Here is a 23,118-nt window from a genome sequence, read left to right as displayed (position 1 = left end):
GACGCAGGGATAGGAAAATGATCACAAAATAAATTTGCCTTCAAAAATTCTTGGTGCTTTTACTCGAACATATTTTTAAAACCACTGAAAAAATATATTTGTAACTACAGCAGTTGGCTCAACTCTATGGGACTATTATAGAACTAACCCTGCAAAGCTCTTATAGTATCTACTTAACCTTACCTAACCTAAAATAACCCCTAAACAAAAATACGTTTTTTTGATTCATAAGTGACATGATAGAAACCGCCAATTTTTACTTTCAATTATTGAGAAATGGTATTATATTGATTCCACCAACTATGCCCACTCCTTTCCTGGATTGCACCCGTGGTAAAGCTGGAAAAAATCACAAAAAGATAAGCTTATCTAGCTTTAAAAATACACACCTCGCTAAGGGTACAATTGGACAAAACATTAAACTGCACAGTATATTATTTTAATTACGCTACTTAATAGTAGGACTTAAACAGCTGTTTAAATATCAATAATGATTCAATCGCTTAGGTTTTTCATTTTATGGGAGCTTCAGACAGGTCTTTTGATGGGTTTAAACTATTTTCTTTACGAATTTACAAATTTTAGTGTACACAAAAAGAAACAACTCCGCGACATGTGAAGGCTTCCATGTAGGCAAAATAATGCATATTCAATTTAAGTACACAAAACAACAGTGAAAATAAACGAAAGTAGCGCAGTAATAACGAATACATTTGAAAAAAGTGTAATAGAATTGTTAATAATAAGAAAGTTAAACGTTTGGGGGGCATAGCTTTTTATATCTTACTTTAATAATAAAGAGCTATTAGGTTTAATAAAATAAGCAATGAATCTCTACAATTAAGTCTTAAACTGGAAGTATGTCCATATTAAACCTCCTATTTTCAAACAGTTTCAATAAATTTATATGGAATATTTTCTCAAACCTCCAAGTTATGTTAAATATTAAATGCTATTTTTAAATCTCTGTTTTGTTAAGATCTTTGTTTTAATGGATGTTGTCATTCTTGTTTTGCTTGTTAATTAGTACTTATATCCCAAAATTATAAATACTTTACGCACGGACAGTTTCAATTATTGAGTAGCCCTGCTACCTAAATAGGAAAGGCCCACAAAACATTTTTGATCCTCAATTCATTAGCCACAATGGATTCTAATGAAAATAAAAAGTTGAACCCTTGCTAGACAACAAAAAGCGAGAGAGAGATAGAGAGATAGATAGATAGATAGATAGATAGATAGATAGATAGATAGATAGATAGATAGATAGATAGATAGATAGATAGATAGATAGATAGATAGATAGATAGATAGATAGATAGATAGATAGATAGATAGATAGATAGATAGATAGATAGATAGATAGATAGATAGATAGATAGATAGATAGATAGATAGATAGATAGATAGATAGATAGATAGATAGATAGATAGATAGATAGATAGATAGATAGATAGATAGATAGATAGATAGTTAGATAGATAGATAGGAAGATAAATAGATATATAGATAGAGAGATAGATAGAGAGATAGATAGATAGATAGATATATATATATATATATAGAGAGAGAGAGAGAGAGAGAGAGAGAGAGAGAGAGAGAGAGAGAGAGAGAGAGAATTAGAGAAAAAGTTCTATATGTATTCATAACATAGCTAGACAGGAAGATAGATTTTATTATTCTAATATGCCTGTTGCTTTTAAAATGTTGATTCATGGATTTTTTTTTATAAAATCGAACATAGAACTTCAATTGTACATAGAGCAACAGCGTAAAAGTAAAAATAGCTTAGAACCTAAAAAAGTACCCATTTTCAAGATTACATGAGCTTCTCTATATTAATTTGAATATGTTCATTTTTCGACTTTCTACTTTCAATTAAGAATTTAATTACAACTTTACAGCAAATTTATTTCTATCATAAAACCATGAAGGTTCAATTTGTCTTTAATTCGTCTTATGTTGAAATCAAACATATCCCAATATGTAGGGGCACAACCGCTAGTATAGAAATTAAAACTACATTCATAACATATCTAAAACAACGTTTATACCTAGGTGTATAATTCGAATGTTGGTAACAATGTCGATGTATATCGATGAAAAAACATCTCGATTATTGCCATGTAGTCTATAATGTCTTGTCTATAAATGTTATCATCTGTATCATCATAAGGTCCAAATAAACCTTACAAGTTGATTTTTTATTGATGAGGAAGGAAATAATAATAATCCTTATACTAAAGAAACAAGATGTCTGTTTTTTGTGTTTGTGTGTCTATGTGTTTGTAGCGAAGGATCTCGCTAACCGCCGAACCGATCGGGTTCTTTAACAGGGTAGCTTCTCATAGGTCCCGGGAAGGATTATAACTATTTTAGGGGAGGGTACCACCACCCTACTAAGAAAAATCGCCCCTGGAAAAAAAATCTCCCCCCACAAAATTTTCTTTTTTTAATTTTTCTTTCCAAATCTAAAATAATAAATTGGGTTTTCAAATTCGACCCTCCCCTCTTCAAGTACCCCTAGAGGCCTTAAGGGGCATAGCCGCTAGTAGAAACATAAATGAATAACACAGAATAACAAAATTATAAATAATAAACCGAAGACTAATCCTAAAAACAAACATGAATATATAGACAGACGACAAACAAGCAACAAAAAAGGTCTATATTGTATCTATTCTAAACATCCTTAATAAAAAGTTGTGTATAATGACTTGAAAGATTGGGTAGATAAACAATATTTGTGTATTAATCATTTCTCTTTATTCTATATTGATTGATAGATTTGCTTATGGATGTGTAAAAATGTAGAGAGAAAGAGAATAAAAAGAAACGAGATAAATAGATAGATAGATAGATACATAGAGAGAGAGGGGGGTGGAGAGAGAGAGAGAGAAAGAAAGAAAAAGAGAGAGATAAAAAGAAAGTTTACCTTCGGCATTTGGAGGATTACTGCAAGCATCAGCCATAGAACATCTTCCATCCTATGAAAAATAAATAGATTAGTCTAATCTCATTTCCTTTTAATTGTTCATGAATGTCGGTTAAAATCTATGAAACAGTTTTACCTAAGAGGTAGATTTAGTAAAAAACTATGCCTAGTTTATTGAAATTAGAACATTAAGAACACAGCGAAGGAACAATCCGTCAATAACATTGGTTGGAACGAAATAGAAATATGTCAAATTTATATATACCACATTATTTACATCAATCAGTAATAAAATTTAAATCTTTTGGAAAATCTAGCTTTCGGAAAATCATATGGTTGCTGGTATTATTGAAATGAATTTCACGTTTCTAAACATAAAGAAATAAGTCCATCTGCTAGAATAGTTTAAATTTTGACTCATTATTGTGTATGACAGACCATCTAAGGTTATACATCTAATACATACATAAATTGTAGAGAGGAGATAAGACAATAAGGCAGACCATCTATGATTATACATCTATTACATAAATATATTGTAGAGAGGAAATAAGACAGACCATCTATGGTAATACATCTATTACATACATATATTGTAGAGAGAAAATAAGACAATAAGACAGACCATCTAGGGTTATACATCTATTACATAAATATATTGTAGAGAGGAAATAAGACAGACCATCTATGGTAATACATCTATTACATACATACATATATTGTAGAGAGGAAATACGACAATAAGACAGACCCAATTAGATTTATCACTCTATTTCCACCTCATGAACAAGAGTAATATTATTATTTGGTGATATTTAGAACAGTAAATTACTCAGGAGAGAAAAAAGGAAAAGTATGTCAAATATCAAAATTTAATGGACCATCAATAAACCATACTATCTTTTTTAAAAGGGATTTAAAGGGATAAGACAATGAACAATAAAGTGTTGTACATACAAATTCATGATCAACAAAATTACTCTTTCTCTAGATGAAACTGGATTTTAAAACCGGAAAACTAAGCTGGATCTTTAAATCATTTTAGTGGTGAGCCAGATCGGGGTGAGCCAACTTTCCACTAATGAGAGCACAGAAAATTTTGAAATGCCGCGTTGTGATTGGCTGAAATTCGGCTCACCCCGATCTGGCTCACCACTAAAATGATTTCAAGATCCAGCTCTAGTTTATACCAACCAATCTAGATTTGATCAAAGTAACCAAAGTTGTTAAGCCAACGAATAATTAACTTTTATAATTTACAGTCAAAATTACTAATACTTCTTATTGATTATGGTAATAAAGTTGCTAACATTTTTAATAGTTACTTATAGCATCGTATTATAAACAGCTTTCCGCTGATGTTAAAATGAAAAATTACAAGATTACACCAAAGGAGACAAATGCCATGGGCAAACAAAACTGGTATTAACATGAAGATTTGTATTTAGTATTCGTGGAAAATTGTCTATAATACGATGCCAAATATGGATTTTAGGTTCTAATCAAGCGGTTATATTAATCGGTTTCGAAGCCGCACTGGATATTTACATTTCTTTTTACCTCTAGAAATGTATATCCTGATAATTATCATTTTAGTCTCATGTAGAATTCATCTTAAGAAGCACATACACTCAAAAACTAAGTTTTTCACATAAATTACTTCCAAAAGTCATATTCAGTGATATATTATCAAAAATTTTAAACTTATAATTTTTTTTTTTAAATTAGCTTTGCCATAACCAGTAAATATAGGTTTCTTTTTACTACAACAATGTAAAAAAAAGCTAAAAACTGCCTTATAATCAACCCGCGGTGATTTAGACAAACTTAATTGTTTTTATATGAGCTAAAAATGTTGAATAATTAGCTTAATTACTTTTACTAATTATACTTTTGCATAATTCACTAAAATTTAGGCTGGAGGCGTTTTTGTAATGAATTGCAACTTTTAAAATAAAATTTATGATACTATGATATTTTAAGAAAAGAAAATTGTTTAGGTCAAATTTGGCGCTCTGGACACTTTTCAACTGCCATAGTAGCCATTGTTTTAGCATATCAACAAAAATATAATTATAGAGTAGCTTTGTTTTATATAAGGGCCATATAAGCTGTATAATTCATTCACCAGTAAAGATTAAGCCAAAAAATTTGAAATTCCTTCAAACTGCCCGTTGAGCAAAGAACCCTCCATCCCTCCTTAAATATAAAAATCTAAATAAGAGTGTAGAATGGGGGGTAGTATTTTGTTTGTTTGTTTATTACAATTAGGTCAGGTTAGGTAAGGCTATATTGGTATTGGGTAGCCCGGAAGGTTTTAGGGATGGGAACATCCCCCCTCCTTTCTTCTCAAATATAAAAATAAAGGAAAGGGGTGTTTCAAAGCTTTATAAGCACCAAAAAAATTGTGATGCAAATTTTTGATGGTCTATAAACTGATATAGAGACAATATAGAGAAGCATTATTTGTGCTTGTATATCTTTACAACTTTACTAGATAAATGTCCAAAACTGTTAAACTTTTTGACAATGTAGTTTATTAGTTTTGCAGCTACTCTATAAATACATTGGACAAGCTAAACTGTTTACTTTATCAAGTTAAGAAAAATAAAACAGCTTTTAATAGTTATTTCTCGTATCGTATTATAAATGGCTTTCCGCGGATATAGAATGTACAATTTAGTTTTTATAGCCCCGTGGTGCCGAAGGCACCGGCTAAAAAAACTAGTTTTAATCTTATGATTGTACATTTCTATATTCGTAGAAAACTGGATATAATACGATGCTAGACATAGTTTTTTCGTATTCATGAGAACCGGTTCCTATCCACCGGATTCAAATGAATACGAGAAAATGTATTATTTTATCTTGGAACTGAATTAAAAAAAGGAGAAAGAAATGTACGAAAAACGAATTTTCCCTCCGAAGGAGTGTTTATTTCTACTAATGATAATGATAATGATGATTTCTACTAAATAGTTGGTAAATAATTTGTTGTAGATAATTGCATCTACCTTTTCTCTATTCAATTAATAATTTCATACTAAGTTCTACTTTGAAAAAACACATTCTTGATTGCAACGCAGTATAATATAAATTATCTTTATGAAGATAGGGCTTCCATTGGGGATGCAAGGATAAGACAATGGCCGTAAATGAATATTCAATGCTTTATTCGTTCAAGAATTTCCAGCTAGTAAAAGCACGAGATCTAAAGAATAATACAATGGCACATAAATTGATATTCAGCCTAAATGATGATACACAAAATTACCCCTTCTTTAGATTACAATTAGTAGTGGTTAAAACTTTCGTCAATCAACTTAATGAACCAACCGATTAAAATTCAACAAGAGTCCCCAAAGTTGGTAAGATTAAGAAAAAAATAAGGGGGCCGTTGCAATGAACAGCCCAATGTCCCCTCACTCCCTATCAAAAAGCAGTAGAAGGGAAACGATTAATTTATCATTCATTTTCCTATCCTTTCATCCTTGGCTAAAATTGACCCACGAGTCCAAAAATGGGAAAAAAAGGAAGTGTGTAAGGTTGGTAGAATGATGTTTCAAACAAAATATTTTTCTTCATTGTTTCAAGTTAAATTTTTAAAAGTTTTATTTTGTGTTTCACACCAAAAAGGCGCAAAACCTCCAGTTTTATTTGAATTCAGGAAATTGAGAGAGATTTGTCTTGAAAAAGGAAATAGACATTTATGTATTTAGGGGACCTAATATTTTAGATAATCTAAGTATCCTTTTTTTTGGTAAAATAAGAACATTGATATTTGAAACAAGGTACTATTTTTATATCAATCTAGACTTGTTACATTTACTTTTCCTTAACTTGCAAGTGAAGGTGTTGATTTAAATTTTATATTATTTTTGAAATATCTTTCATTTTAAATTGGTTTAATCTTTGTTTTTTCCTAGCCCATCCATAGTCGGCAGTAACAAGAGATAAAAAGCAAAACTCATGTGTCTCATTTTTTAGCCAAATTTGTTTTTTTGATTTTTGAAAAGCATGTATTACATTACATGTAAACTTAAAAGTATTACGGAAGGTGTAAAAAGTATAATAAAATAATTTATATAAGAAGCATAAAAAGCAAAGATAAGGAATTATTTAAATAATTATTTTTGATCTTATATAATTTCAAGGATTGGGCTCCAGGTGGAAAATATTCTAGATGGACACCCTGAGAGCGGAAGTGCAATCCTCAAAAAAAGACCCAAAATTGGTCAAAATTGTATTATTGGGTGGTGGGTGTTATGATTTTGGCATATCACTTCGCTATATAACTTCTTAAATACGTATATGTATATTGTGCTAATTATGTTATTTTTATTTTTCATGGAGGGATGGGACATTGGACTTTATATCACAACGGTACCCAAAGTTTTATGATTTTGATTGGTTGGTTCCAAACTAATCTTCAAACTTTACAACATAAAATATGAATTAGGAATGTTTATCAATATATCGACCACCATCTTATCATTTAAGATCTCTTAAACTTCAACATTTTAAACATACAAAGATAATTTTAAACCACTGTGATTTTGCACCAAATTGCAAGTCTTAAAATTTAGCATGTAAAGGGTAATAAAGGGAATAAAGAAGGGAAAAACTATGTCAACCCTTTTTAGACAATTTTCTTGTATTATCCTCAATATTGATCAGATACCAAACCTTGCAAAAAGTATAATTTTGCATTGGAATAGATTAATTACACATTTTTATATAAAAATCTAAAAATAAAAAGCCAAAAGAGGTGATATTAAGGACCACATGCATTAGAAAGGATTTGCGGATTTTTTCCTGCTCTCAAGTGGAAATAAGAGGGGATTAGAGAGCACTAATGCCCAGTATTTTACTAGGAAAATTTTATTTTTAGGGTCGTACAATATTGCATTTCCGCCAGGAATAAAGTTGTGTATTTTGTATGTGTGTCTGTCAAATTCTCTATCTAAATATATGTCTCTATTCCTGTGTTGGTCTTTCTGTTTATTTTCTTCTGTATTTCTTTTTATCTTACAGAAAATTTAAAGTCTGTAGGCCTTTCTGAATCCAATGTCTCTATATTTGTCCAATACTTTGTTTTTCTTTCTCATAGCTGTTGAATTCTTCCTTGTTTCTTTATCTGAGAAGGTTGGTTAAAAACTACCCTGGACCTATAATAAGCTTCACTATAAAGTTGAACTTTCAAGTGGTTAGCAAAATCCTTCACTACAGACAGATAGACACTATATCACTATATATGGGGATATAATGTCTGCTTTTTTTCTTTACTTTTTTTCTTTTTACCTTTTATTGTTCTTTTTCTATTTCTACAAATTAACTATTCTTACCTTTAGATCATTCCACATAACAAGAGGTACCTCCCATATTCCAGGGTATGCTCTGTTGGGGCATGGGGGAATCATACATTCATGGCTAAAAAGAATAAGTGTGTTAGATTTTTATGTTTTCAAAACATAAGAATATATGTATTTGAAACTAAAGTTAACTCTAAATATTGAGATATTGGACTAAATCCTTTAAAAATTTATAGCTATGAAAGGTTAAGGAAACACTAATTCCTAGACTAGCCTTAATAATTTTAGAGGGTTTGGCCTATTTAGTTACATTATAGTTATGTGACTAAACTAAAAAGCATTATTTCAAACTAAAATCCTTGCGTTTCAAAAAAACAATTAATCAAAAATGACACTTTTCCACCTAATTTTCTGTAAGTAAAATCCTTTTAAAATTAGCTAAGATTATTCATTAATAAAGAACTTTATTAGCCAATTTTAAAGGAAGGTAAACCAAATAAATTTTTATATGTTTGTGTCTATTTATTTGAAATATCTATCTTTGAAAATCAGGAAGAAAAGTGTCACAATCAAAAATCCACAAAACGTTTACTGCCTTAGTTTGTAGTCCATGGTGTAGGGGAAGGTTGGCGGCCTGTTCTCGTAGATGGGCATACTCGAGTCATACGTGAAGTTGGCGTCATACAGCATCGAGAACATGTTGTTCCCGCCGATGGCCAGGAAGGGAGCACGGATACCACGAACGTCCTCCAGTTTTACACCAGCAAAACCTGAAAATAAAAATAAATACATATATATTATAGATTTATGAGATAATAATTATGTAAATTTTTGAAATAAATTAAATATAAGGTGTGTTTATACTGTTAGTCAGGTTCGGTTAGGCTATATTGGTCCAGGTTAGCCCTGCAGGGTTATGTCACCAGAGGTATAGGACCAGAGAGATAAAGCCCACCGCATGGGTAATCCAAAAGATACTAGAAGACCCCACTTATTTTAAATTTATTTAAAATAAAGAGAGGAGAGTCTCTTTACTTGATAACCACTTAGAAAGCACCAAATATTCATATTTCTTTAAATTAGAAACCAATTAAATAATTCACAAATAAGTTGAATGAACTTATAATTAACAAAAAAACAAAAATGTGTCAAATAATACAAAAGAATAAGAATTCTTAAAAACCACAAATATAATTTCTTGCTGGTTATTTTAGAAAATGAATACCAATAAAAAGAATTGATCTAGAAAATTCAGGGATAAGGGATGGGAAACGTAAGAAAATATTATTTCAGGCCTATTTTCCAACTAGGCCTAAAAAACTAGTTTCGGGATGACGCAGTAGTTAGATTTGAAAACTATGAACAATGATGAAATAGCTATTATATGAATGCAAAGAAAAAAAGTATAGAATAGAATTCAGGTAGTTGATTTCACCAATCTTAAAATATAATAAAAACTTTCCAGAGAACCAATATGTTAGTGGCTTTAAGTAGAATACCGTTATTACTTCGCCAACCCCCCCCCCCCCCATTTAAAAAAAAAGTTTTTTTTGAGATGGTTAAATCTGATTTATTTTCAAACATTTTAAGGGGGGATCTACTTCACCCCAAAATTTGTATTTAGAAATAAACACCGCTTTAGCCCCCCAGCTTTAATAAATAAATTAAGTAGATTTGAATAAGTACATGGGTAACATTCTATCAACTAATTGTTCCATAGCATACATATAAATTAAGAATTTTTAAAAAAATTTATTTTACGTTAAATATTAACAGAAAAGTTCAATTAAGTGTGCAATAATTTTTACCAAAATTAATGAAAATTTTTTTTTAACAAAACACAGTACACTTTTATTTACATATTGAACTAGTTTTGTATTTGTAATCATTTAGGTGGGTTATCAATTCCACATGAAATGTAACTTTTAAATTGTCTAAAGACAATGAGTTTTTCACATTGTTCTAAAGTATAAAATGTTGAATCCTACTCAGTCTTCAAAAAACGATCTCTCAATTTATGTTTTGCTATATGGACATTTATTAATGTGTAGATTTAATAATAAGTTGATGTGATTGAACGTCATATATATTGTTGTCCTTCTGATAGCAGAAACTTTCCATTGTTGTCTTTCTAATAGCAGAAATTTATGTTTGCTTGAATTAATTTAGCCAATAATGAACTGGGGGACGCGTTTGTTATTAATAATTGGTTAATGCTAAAAGCAAGTTTCAGGCTATTGGATATTAGCCTACAGCCAATAATGAACTGGCGAAAATGAGTTGATTTTATAGGCAAAAAAGAAAAGTTGCCCCATCACTTTAGAAAGGAGGCTGAGACCTAATTTTCGGTCAGGTTTCCCATCCCTTATCCCTGAGAAAATTGATTACTTAATGAATCTTGACTTGGGCCCGGGGCAAAAAAAAGAATTTATGATTTTGATGAGATGCCTTTGTTGATTTTATCTTGAAAATTTGGAGAAAAATAATGAAATTTAATCGACCTAACAAAGGTTTAAAATCCAGAGGATTAATTTAAAAATTATTTAAATAATTTTATAAATTATATAAACAATTAGATTAAAGGTTAGTGGAGAAAGGGCTATATTAAAAAGTCAATTGAAAAAATGAATTACTGCAAAGTCAATACGTCAATTTTATTAATGATAATAATGTTTAATTGGTGCTGCCAGGTACCCCCTAGCTTTGGAGATAGCACATACAATACTCTAAATTGCTGCTATCTATTGACAATTTAGAGTTTACATTATGAAGTTTAATCTCATACAGGTAAAATAATATAGACTAAGAATTTAATTATTATTAGCTAATTAAAAATTGGAGGCAAAAAAGAAAATTACAGGATATGCACTAGGAGCTACAGGAGTACTATCTTGACCAAAAGAGGGATAGTGTATTTGATTCCTGAAGCCCCTTTTAAAGGAATAAGAAAAGAAAAGAAAAAGAATATAAAACACATTAAATGTGAAAGGTAAAATTGAAACTTAAATATAATTAAATTGAGTTGTGAGGATTGTAAAAAATGACACAAATAAACATTCATATTATGTAAGAGAAATCAGGAAATAATAAGAAAGATGAAAAAATAGATGAAGGAATTTAGAAAAAAAAACATTTAACAGATAAACAGACAATAAGTTTCCATAAGTTCATATGTACATTTTGCAATATTAAATACTGACCATATAAAAAATTGAAATAACATTGATATATGAACGCAGGCCATGATACATGTAAAAATGTAGGAAATGTTTAGGAATTTTGCCCCTAAATTCCGAACTAATGAAGCCCTATTCTTATGATATGTTTCATGGAGAAAATGAGAAATAAAAAGTTTACAAATAGATTGAAGTATTGTTGGTTAGGTTCTGTTTATCATAAATAAGGTCTAAAAAAGCTAACCAAAATAGTTTGTACTTTGCCAGTCTGAATAATAACCAGGGCTTGGCAGCCGGCTATAAGCCTTAGGGAAATCTTTTACATTTATGCAAGAAGTCTAAATCTGACCGAAATATACCAATCCCAATCTATTTATAAAAAATTTCAAAGCACCCAAACGGGCTAAAATTTGATGCTTAGTCGCGGCTGACGCGCAGCTACCGAGCCCTCTTAAAACAAAGGTGCAAAATGAGACAACAATTCGAATTGCATTAAAAATTTGCGCTAAAGACAAAGAAAAGATTTAGCCTATTTCTCGCTGGGAAGAACTATTTACAAGCAACCATACTCAAAAGATCATGAACCTCTCACTTTATCCCGTAGTACAGAAGTTTGAATTGTATATGATAATCAATATAAATAAAATTGATATATTATGTCATTACTGCCGTGTCATAGTTCATTTTAAAGAGGTCATACAGCTAATATTTTCATTTAGAAAAATAACCATTCAATAAAATATTTTGATTTTATATTTTATGCTTTTGAGTATATAGAGCGAAAATATTGTAATACTATGAAATAATAAATGGAATCTATAATCCATATACATATATGAATTTCAGTTTATAAGGTTGTATATATTGTTTTACTTTTGAGCATTTAATATTTCTATTACTAAATATGTCATAAGATTTTCTATAATTTCTACAGCTTTTAAGTTTACTATTTAAATCAATCAGTGCAAATCATTCTGTCGAATCAATATGTCTTTAAAATAGTTTATGTCGACTATATGGCTTTAATAATAAGTAGTCGTAGTTGACATAATATCGACATAACTGTATCATAATAACTTTATGTCTTCATATTCATATTGCCATAATAAATACACAGTTTTGACAGAGTTATGGTCACAATTGTCCTTGCTAAGCCTTATAAATAAAGTAATCACTGAAATTAATACTTTAAATTTATGTGTATTTGATAAGGTCATAAATTCAACCAATTTTACTTGCTTTTCTATTTGTGAATAGAATAACAAATGCTATGTCAATTCAGTATTCTTTAATCAGTTATAGTTATCACCAAACACTTTTTTCATATTGTTGATAATGAATATTTCTTTTACATAATTTATAACTCTTAACTTTTTTAATTTCAAGGTAACTTTTTACCTAAAATCTAATGAAAAGGGTATTTTAAGGGGTATGATGGCGGTGACTAAAAACGAGTTGATATTAGGCTTTCTTGGCATTACAGAAAAAGATGAATTATACAGGATGTTTCACACACAAAAAAACATTTTTTCCCCGACATTTATACCTTATTGACACAAGTAACAATAAAATTGTAAAACGTATATTTTCATAATATTGCCTTAAATTTTCATCAGAAGGAAAAAATCGGCTAAATACTTATCGTTTGTTTGTACTAAGGCTAGGTTAGGTTATGTTACATTGGGTAAAGGAAACGGGGGTGTAGGCACTGCTGGCAATAGCCCCCTGGCCACTGGTAATGCATTAATAATATAATAAACCTTTTTACTTCAAGGGGAGATTTTGTGCTCGTTTAGCACCTTATTTTCCAACTTACCAGCAAGAATCTCTCTTTGTCCCGCCATCTCTTTCAACCACTTCTTCTTGGAGAACTGCTCGCCAAAACTGTGGGAGATGGAGTGGGACGCTATCTCGTGACCCTCTGAGTAGAGCGACTGCACAAGGCCATAGTCCGTCCACTCGTGGGAGACATAGAAGGTTGCAGATATGGGACAACCATTGGGATTTTTCCTAGAGCAAAAAAAAAGATATTATATCATACCTTAAATTAAAAGTATTATGTGGAATTAAATACCTTTACAAAGATTAAAACCTATATTAAAGTTCTATTATGGTTTTCAATTTAAAAATATTATAAACACCTAATTTTTTTTATATACATAGGTATACCTATGTATTCTCCCCAAAATAGTTTTAAACCTTCCCAGCGGTTAGCGAGATCCTTCGGTACACACACAGACATACAGACACAGATCCTGTTACTTTTATATAGGAATCAGTCAATAGTTTTACCTGGATGGATGGAAAATATCTTGATACAGCCTTCTGTTTAAATCATTCACAGAGTCATCAAATGTCAAAATCACAAGTTGTGGAATGTTTCTGTTTAATCGGACAATTATTTCAACGTTTTTATTAGTCTACATGTTAATTAAGTTCCATAAACCTGCTGCATGAAATTGTGCTAATAATTTAATCTTGATAACAAATCTTAAACAATAGCAGTAAGTTATGAATTAATCCATTTTTGAATATGACCTTGGACAAATGTATCAATAGGTAGCATAACAATTCAACTAAAATAACATAAAATTTATAAATATTACTAGCAGCTCTTTTAAGAGTTGATTTCTATTGGGAGTAGTTATGAATCATTTTGGACCTATGAGAAGCTTCACTTTAGAAAAGATTTTAGCATGGCCCTTTCAGACAGACATACAGATAGCCTATCTGTTACTTTTATAAATGTTCAACTTGCAAGGAAAAAGAATGAAAAATCCATAATCTAAATAAACATAAGACAGTTTAGATAATTTATTTTTAAGTAAGATCTTTTTAAAGACAAACAGGAAGACGTTCGTAAATACCCAAATTCTAGAGTAGCTGTGTAGCTTAAAATGTAACCGCTGCAGGGGTATCTCATGACCATAAATTTATTTTTCTTATCCAAAAATATTTCCTTTTGTGATCTTGATTGAAATATAGTTCACTACAAATATAATGTATAGACAGGGGTCAGTTTTTTAAATATTTCTTTAGACAAATAAATGGTTTAAACACTTTTTAAACAAATGCTTCTCTTTAGAAAGAGTTTTTGTGTTCTTTTTAGCTTTCATTCCCATTCTTTTGAATACAGAGCCCCTAGATGCTAATGGCTCAGCCACTAGTCTTTTATAAAAAGTAGCTTGATATTTCAATAACTACTGAACGGAGTAAATTTCTCAATTTTAGAGTAGCTTCATATTATTTCCGGAATGGACTATTTTCTTTATCTTTGAATACAGAGCCTCTAGATGTAATAATAAAAGTAAAATAGGGGGTTTTGAATCCTTTTTAAACACCAACATACTCGTTATAAAACAAATGAATATCAATAAAAGCAGCCATTAAAACTTTGTATTCTTTTTTTGTGTGTATGTTATAGAATTAATCTTCCCCAATTTATCATTTCTCATAACTCCGCTCTTCATTAATGGTTTCCAGGGCAGCTAGAGGTGATACAAAATTATAAAATGGCCTATTTTACAGTTAAGTTTTAGATTAAGGAAGTAGTATAGCAAAGAAAATGAAGGGAAAATGAAATAACAAAGATAAAAAGGAGAAAAAAATATAAAAAAATAATGTAGGCAGAATGAAAGAGAGAGAGAGAGAGAGAGAGAGAGAGAGAGACTAGGAAAGGAAAAGTGGCAAATGTGTATAAAATTAACAATAAATAGTTTTGTAGCATATTTTTGTAGCACTATTTATAAGGATATATAAATAGATGTACATTTTACAAAATGTATCTTCAGCTTTGTATCTATTAAAAACGTGCACATACAGTGACTGTAAGATATTTTTACTGTTAAATTTGTCTTTTTCTACTTCTTTAATATCTTGTAAAATAAATCTCTATAAACTCAAAAAATCTTCCTTGAAAAACACATAAAATTTCGGAGAATCAAAAACGTTGATTCACTCACCATAAAACAAAACTGAAATTAAACCTTTTGGCATGACAAATTCGGAATTCCTTTTTTGAGCAGTAAAAATATTCTGGTGACATGCATGGTTTTTCAGCCGCAAAATTTGAAGTAATGTTGCCTGAGTACAATTTTCAGATTTAACGGTTTGGACTTAGTTAGGTTTTGCTGCGGCTGAGAAGAGGATTGTTGGTTACGGAAATAATAAATGTATAAATATAGATATATAATCCTGATAATTACCTGGATCCAGTGTTGGAGACCTTTTTCGACTGCTAACAAATTACTTTTTTTGCTCTTTGTGGTGACTGGGCTGTGTTAATATTCCGACGATATTGGCTGATATTTAAAGTCGGGGCGAGTTTGGAATATATAGTTATTTAACCCCTTCTCCCTCTATTGTTTTACTTTTATGCAGAAACCGAAAAATTATCTGCGAATGCAGACAGCAATTCTTTCAAACTTATTAAATATGTACATACACACGAAATGATAGTTGAAAAAAAATATTCATTTGTTTTGGTGAATAATTTTACAAGTATACGGTTGTTGTGTTGGGATGCATTTTACTAGCAGACCATCTTGTTATACTTTAATGGATGTCTTTGTACAATGATTCATCTTCTATCCACACACACACATACACACACACACACACACGCACACATACTCAAATGAAGTAAGAATAAATGGTAAGGCATAATGACAAAAAAAACTATACATATAAATCATTTTTAATAGATTGATATTGTTGGTACTATTGTCAAACAGTTGACTTAGCAACAAAAATTACCATTTTAAAGACTTTAGATTTTCTGATAAAAACTAAAAGTATGGCACTTTAATTTTGACAGCATTTACCTATCCCTTCAAATCAGACACTTACACATAAATATATTAAATTATGTCAGGAAACTTAAGGGATAATACAAAATACGATATTTTACACTGGTTCTCAAAGAGTTATCTTATTGGTTAGCTCAAAAATCTTTTATTGAATTTTGTTTTATTGGCTCTAAACAAGAAGTGTCCAGACTTATCAACCAACAATTTTACTGTACATAAGTGGTAATTTTAATTGTCATCATTGGGGGATAAACATCAATTTATCGTTCATTGTCTTACCCCTTTAAATTTCTGAAAATACTGCACTACACATCCACACACTTTCAAATGTACACATCATTTTTTACAGACGCGTTATCTTTTAATCTGAATAAATTAACTCAACAATATTGTGCGCTTTGCTTCTCAAATACACATTCGGAAAGGAAAACAAGGAAAATGGAATAAAATAAATCATAAATTATTCATATATAACTTAGATATATTCTTCAAATTGCGCATCAATATAGGGAACTTAAGGTATAAGACAATGGCCGATAAATTATTGCACATCCCCAATCAACTTATACAGAATTGCCACTGCTGAAGATTACAATTGGTAGACTCTCAAATTTAAGAATCAACCAACCAAAATTCAATAAAAGTCCCCAATGTTATTAAGACCAACGGAGACTAGACTGTTTATCTGTTGTAGACAATTGATAGCTTGATTTTTAACTTTCTTGTTAAAAACTTTCTTTAATTTAAGTAAGCTTACACAAATATTTTTTCTTTTAACTTACAATGCTTTTCCAATATTATATAGTAACATGTAAAGTTCTTGATTTGAATTTTTAATAAAAAATTGATGTTGAAATAATTGCCTGGCTGATAAGTTTCTGGGTATATCCGTTCCTCCACACCTAAAATAAACAATATTAATATAGTGTCTATCTATTCATTGAAATCTCATGAATGGCTAGACTGTTTTACTTTTAATAGATTAAGTGTAGCTCTTGAACAGATTAGACCTATGTTTTTATTTTTGCATCACATTAAAATTACCACACCCCCCCCCACACCCTTAAAAAAAACCTATAAATAAAATACAGAAAAAGTAAATCACAAAAATATATTTTTAATAGCTAATTAAGGATGTAATAATTCTGTTTGTAAAGTAATTTGTATTTTACACATATTTCACTAATACGACAAGTTTATCGGTAAATTCCCTCATACCGACTATGAATCACCATAGCCCCCTTCTCCCAAAGAAAAAATATATATAGGGATAAGGATTCAAAGAAATATGGAAAGAAAAGGGTTTTTTTTAAGAGTGGGTGGGGGGGGGGGGAAGAGAGGAGCGCTGAAAAAAAGTCCACAAAACAAAATAAAGGATGATTTTTTTGTGAATGCTTATTTAGTCACCATGTCAAAAAACCCTCAAAAATATGCCTCGCTGAAACATCACACTTCGTACAAATTTATAACGAAAAATGTATGTTTTTCATTTAATATACTGATTGTAGTAAGTCATATAAGATGCCTATAACCGCTAAACCTATAGATGTAATATATATCCCTATGTACATTCACAATAGTATATAAGAAGCACTTTTAATGAATAAAGCAAGTTTTATATGTGTTGTGGAGAAGAGACAATGAACGTTAAATTGATGTGCATGATGAAAAGCAAAATTAGCTCTTCTGTAAAATAAAATTATTGGTTGAAAAGATTGGAAAATCTACAAATTAAAATTCCATGTAATCAAAGTTTTAAGCCAACGAATAAGATGAATTTTTACATAAAACTTTGGATACCAGTGTTTCAATTTCCCCTCCCTTCATAAAACACTTGAAGTGATTTCTGATAAATCATATACTGGCATTTACAAAGATGATGTTTCCATTTATATAGTGAGGTGTATCGTTAGACTTACTGTATGTCATTCCTTATCTTTTTACATTTTTAAAAAATATATCGTTTACAAGAATCGATTACAATGCAAGAAAAAAATAGAAGATTTTTAAAAATTGGTTTGGATTTTTCATTGCTTTCTTTCAAAGTACCTATCGAGAACTGAGCCCCCAACCCCCTTATTTTTTAAAATAAATTAAAAGAAGGGTGGGTGGGCTAGTTTTCTATAAATTTGCTTAACCCCTAAGGGGGGTCATAGCACTGCTGGGCTAACCCACCTAACCTATTTTAGACTATGGTAACAATAAGCACATTGATTAAACTAATCCCCTCCCCCCTTTATTTTCAATTCAGTGAAAAATAAGAGGGCTCTCGCTATTGTAAAGAAAAACATGACGAAATTTTAATGTCCTGCAACAAGTCTACTTATGCACCACACTGAACTATATATTATGAAAGGAAATTTGATTAGAATCAGGAAACAGACAATCACAATCAAACTAATGGAGATTTTAAAGGACATTTACACAGCGTATAAAGGATAATTATTGGAAGTTTTGAAGCGCAATTAAATGTTAATTTATCACTCATGACATTTCACCTTCTTAATGATATAGTTAAGGATAATTTATAGAAAAAAAATTAAGTTGGTAGGAAAAATACAACAAATAGTATTAGTCCATGAGTTACGAACCTTTTTGTGTCCTAGTTTAATTTTCACCCCCATTTAAAACAAATTAAATTAACCCTTTATCTGATTAAAATTATTGCTTTTGGAGTTTAGACATTGAATGTTTGTGTTAATCAATTAGGATTTTAAAAAAGTACCCAAAGTTTTAATGGCGACAAGTTTAAAAACTCTTTTAGTAATAGTATAATTTGCAGTACAATGAACAATCACTCCCTGGTTATCATGAAACTAACTTAAAAAGTCTTTTAGGTTTTAGGTTCAAAGAGATGGGTCATTGGAATATAAATTAATACTGGTATCCAAAATTTTAAAATCCTATTAACTAATTCAATTTGGGTACTATAGTTTAATCTTGATTGGTTGGCACAAAGATTAAGTATCTAAATGTTTTCACCAATTAATTTCAATCTATAAATCGAAAGAAAATTGTAAACTTAACGCCGGACAAAACGGTATCGTTTTCTTAAAGTGCACCTACTTAATAACTTGTTTTGTCCGTACGTTTTTGTAATACTTACCTACAAGCAGGCAGTTTGCATTTCTCTCTATTACAAGTTGTCAGAGGATCTTCAACTTTAGGACCGTCTTTATTGGGCTTGCTTGGGCGTTGGGGTATTTCATGGTCGATCCATACAGAACCTAAAAAACAATAAATAATAAGATCATATCATAAATTCAAAGCCAGGAAAATTATATCCATAATTAAAGCAGCAATGCTAAATAAAAGTATGTTGAAGATTTTAAATGTTAGGTATAAGCAAGCAAATGTAAAAGGCAGTAAATTCAATACGAATATTAGTTTATGTATTGGCGGTTATAAATCCAAATAATTTATTTGCTGACTTACTGACCAACATCTTTTATACATACACTAATCATAGAGCTGCTACATTAATAAAGAATGAACACGTCACATAAGTTTCGGGATGGTTTAAGGCTATTTAGTTTTTAGATTTAGATTTAAATTGTTTTAAGCTATATTTAGCTTTCCTAACCCCTTTATATGCAGAACTCTTAGATGCTGGGTTGCACAGCCGCTATTGTACTTAATTGAATAATATGCTAACTGCTTTAGCTAAAATATTACCATGAAGAAACACAAAATATGCAATAAGTTATCTAATACTAAATTAACAATTAACAAAATGTTTGTGGTTAAATTCCGTTAATTGTTAATACCTACATGTTAACACCGAAAAATTGACCACCAAAAAATTGACAATGATAGTTTAAATGAACATGAACATGGTGCCATTTGCCTGATATTTACGTCGATAGTTTACGTATAATTGCTAAAATACTACCAAGTAATGCTTTTTTAATAATTAACTTGAAAATTATATTACTTTGATAGTATAATAGCAGCTCAAAATTACAAATTATCTAACACATCAAATAATATATACAGGGTGTTTTTTTTTATTGAGTTAAAAGTATTGCTTATTTTAACCCACTTGCCATTGACAGAAATTAATAATCTATATCTTAATTTCTTTATTGATGTGGGACATTTTGTATGAGAAAAAAATATTTGGCGATTTTCAACAAATTCTGCCTTAAAAACCGGTTTTTCCAAAGTACCTATTTTTGGAAGATTTTTGGATCATGACTAATTTAAAGAGTGTGCAAAAATGAGTACATTTTTAAAAATCAAATTGCGCGGCTTGATTTAATAGTAGAAAAATGTTATGCATACCGTTAGAATTGTCATAAACTCTAGTTTTGGGAAATATATGTGTCATATTCATGCTATTTGTAGTATAGAAGATACATTGGAAAATGTGAGAAATGTTAAAAATTTGAAGTAAGTTGGAACATTTTACCACGTAGCGACCCTAAACTATACGTAGCACTGGAATAGTTCTTAAAAACCTAAAAACTAGAGTTTATGACGATTCTAACGATATGCATAACATTTTTCTACTATTAACACAAGCCGCGCAATTTGATTTTTAAAAATGTACCCATTTTTGCACACTCTTTAAATTAGTCATGATCCAAAAATCTTCCAAAAATAGGTACTTTGAAAAAACCGGTTTTTAAGGCAGAATTTGTTGAAAATCGCCAAATATTTTTTTCTCATACAAAATGTCCCACATCAATGAAGAAATTAAGATATAGATTATTAATTTCTGTCAATGGCAAGTGGGTTAAATTAAGCAATACTTCTAACTCAATAAAAAAAAACACCCTGTATATTTGTTGCTTTATTTTATGTCTCTCCTTTGTAAACTCTTATACTTGAAAACTGTTTAGCAAAATAAGGACTTAAAGATATAGATTTAAATACTTTTACCAACTGAAAGAGCATTTAGACAAAATTTATGATAAAACCTCCTTCCCTCCATCCCTGTATTAAAACTGATACATAAAGAATAAAGCCTATAGTAGAAACATCCTACTTTAACCTTAGTTAACATCCCCTTGCACGTGACAAGAATTGCTAAACAGCCATCCATTGTTCAAAATTAGGAAAGAACTTAAATCTTAAGAATATTAATTAAAAAGCATACTACAGTTTTTTGTTTGTGGATATATAAGCTTTCAGTTATGTTATTTATATTTTTCATTTTTTCTGTCAACCTATACTTTTTATCTATGTGTTGTCTTTCTGTCTGGCATATGGCTGCCTTTCTGTGTTTATTTCTTTCTATCTTTCTATTTTTCTTTCTGTCTATTATTGTCTGTCTTTCTCTTTACCTACCTACTAAGATAAGAGCTCAGAAATCATTCATGACGTCATATATTAGTAAAAACATAAAAATTACATCAAACCCAACTTTAAGGAATTTGAAAATAAATATTCAAAAAAAAATGTTAAAAACGTTTAACTGTTTTGTTATTTTAATATGTATGAATGTAAGAATTATTTTTGACAGAATGATAGGATGACGAATAAGAAAACAAAAGGTTTCAATATCTTTTATAAATTTATACATTCTCTCTCTCTCTATCTCTCTCTTACCCTTTCTCTTCTTCTCTCTCTCACTCTCTACCTCAGACAGAAAAAAAGATATCAATAGGTTTCAAAACAATACAGAAAATATTTTGTTTTAGCAAATTAAAAAAATGTATTTTAGAAACATTTATAAAATTTTGAAAATAAGTATAAGAGTTTAGTACCATTTTAATTATTTTTAACTAGGGAAGGGATGGTATTTTTTCTAGGGGTGATTTTTTGAGGGTCGAGATACCATCCACCAAAAATAGCTATAAACCTTCCCTGGTCTTACAAGAAGTTTTACCCTTAAGGAAAGTCATAAAGGTTTAGTAACATGTTTTGCTTCACTTAGAAGGACAGGCAAACATCTTATTACTTTTTATACGGATATATTTGTTAATAGTTTTAAATTGAAGAAAGTAAAGATAATATTCCAAGTCAAATAGTTTTTAATTTGAATAATGATTCATATTTTATGTAGCTACAAACTGTTGCGTTAAAAAATCGTGTAAAACTGGAAAGTGCGGATTATTTTTACAAAATTTTTCTAATGATTTTTATTTTGCTTCAACTAGATAAACTCTATGTGAAGAGAGGTAGTTATGGGGAGGGGATGGGGAAGGAAACATGATTTGAAAAGAAGTATTTAAAATGGTTGTCTGGGATAACAATACTCATCAAATGTTCTATTTAACATACTTCTTGTCCCTGTTTACTTTAACATGCCGTTTCAAAATATAATTTAAAGATGCTTATTATACAAGATAAAAAAGACACTTTTAATACGGCATAATGGTATTTACATAGTTTTATTCTTATATTATCTCTTAAAAACAAAAAAAACTGTAATTATATATATTTCCTTCAGTATATTTAGTACCCATTAAAAATTCTAAGGCATAATAGTTTGTTTAATTATTTCAACACATTGTTTTCTATTAGAAACATTAGTGAACATAAAAAAACAATCAATTTTATCTTTTTTCTTAGCTATAACTAGGAGATACATTGCAATAAAGACCCTGTATATTGATTGATTTAATAGTTTTGTGTAGGTACCCTGTATATATGTGTGTGCAGAGAGGAAGGGAACATTTGAATGTAAAATATACTGGCTCCAAAAGTATTCATCTTATTTAATGAATTAAAAATTTGGTATTTTAGTTGAATTTTTATTTTGTCCAAACTTTTCACAATTATTATCTAGAAAAAGATCATTTTTTGGGAATGTATATAAATTTCTAGTCCAATGTCTTATCCCTTAATATCCCTGATGTGTATGAGTGTGTATGCACCTGATATTGAAGAAGGATCAAAAGGTCTACTGTTATGGTTGAGGTTTATTACAGCAAAACAA

At 29.9% G+C, this 23,118-nt stretch overlaps 1 protein-coding gene across 2 annotated transcripts in view; it reads right to left on the bottom strand.

The window, feature by feature from the left end:
• Cda5 (Chitin deacetylase-like 5) overlaps window positions 1–23,118 on the bottom strand; it is a 166,838-nt gene that overhangs the window by 24,832 nt on the left and 118,888 nt on the right. Inside the window, exons 10-16 of one of the 2 annotated variants that reach the window (XM_080167747.1) lie at window positions 19,339–19,459; window positions 17,096–17,134; window positions 13,717–13,806; window positions 13,241–13,434; window positions 8,841–9,018; window positions 8,282–8,366; window positions 2,937–2,988 (exon numbers count right to left, since the gene is read on the bottom strand). In XM_080167747.1, coding sequence (XP_080023873.1) covers window positions 2,937–2,988; window positions 8,282–8,366; window positions 8,841–9,018; window positions 13,241–13,434; window positions 13,717–13,806; window positions 17,096–17,134; window positions 19,339–19,459 — 759 coding nt within the window. The remainder of the gene's footprint in view (window positions 1–2,936; window positions 2,989–8,281; window positions 8,367–8,840; window positions 9,019–13,240; window positions 13,435–13,716; window positions 13,807–17,095; window positions 17,135–19,338; window positions 19,460–23,118) is intronic. The other variant, XM_080167748.1, reaches the window with a different exon arrangement.

This window comes from Acartia tonsa, chromosome 7, assembly GCF_053477335.1.
Source record: "Acartia tonsa isolate MP-2025a chromosome 7, ASM5347733v1, whole genome shotgun sequence".
Classification (NCBI taxonomy): domain Eukaryota; kingdom Metazoa; phylum Arthropoda; class Copepoda; order Calanoida; family Acartiidae; genus Acartia; species Acartia tonsa.
This window is presented reverse-complemented; position numbering and strand designations above follow the sequence as displayed.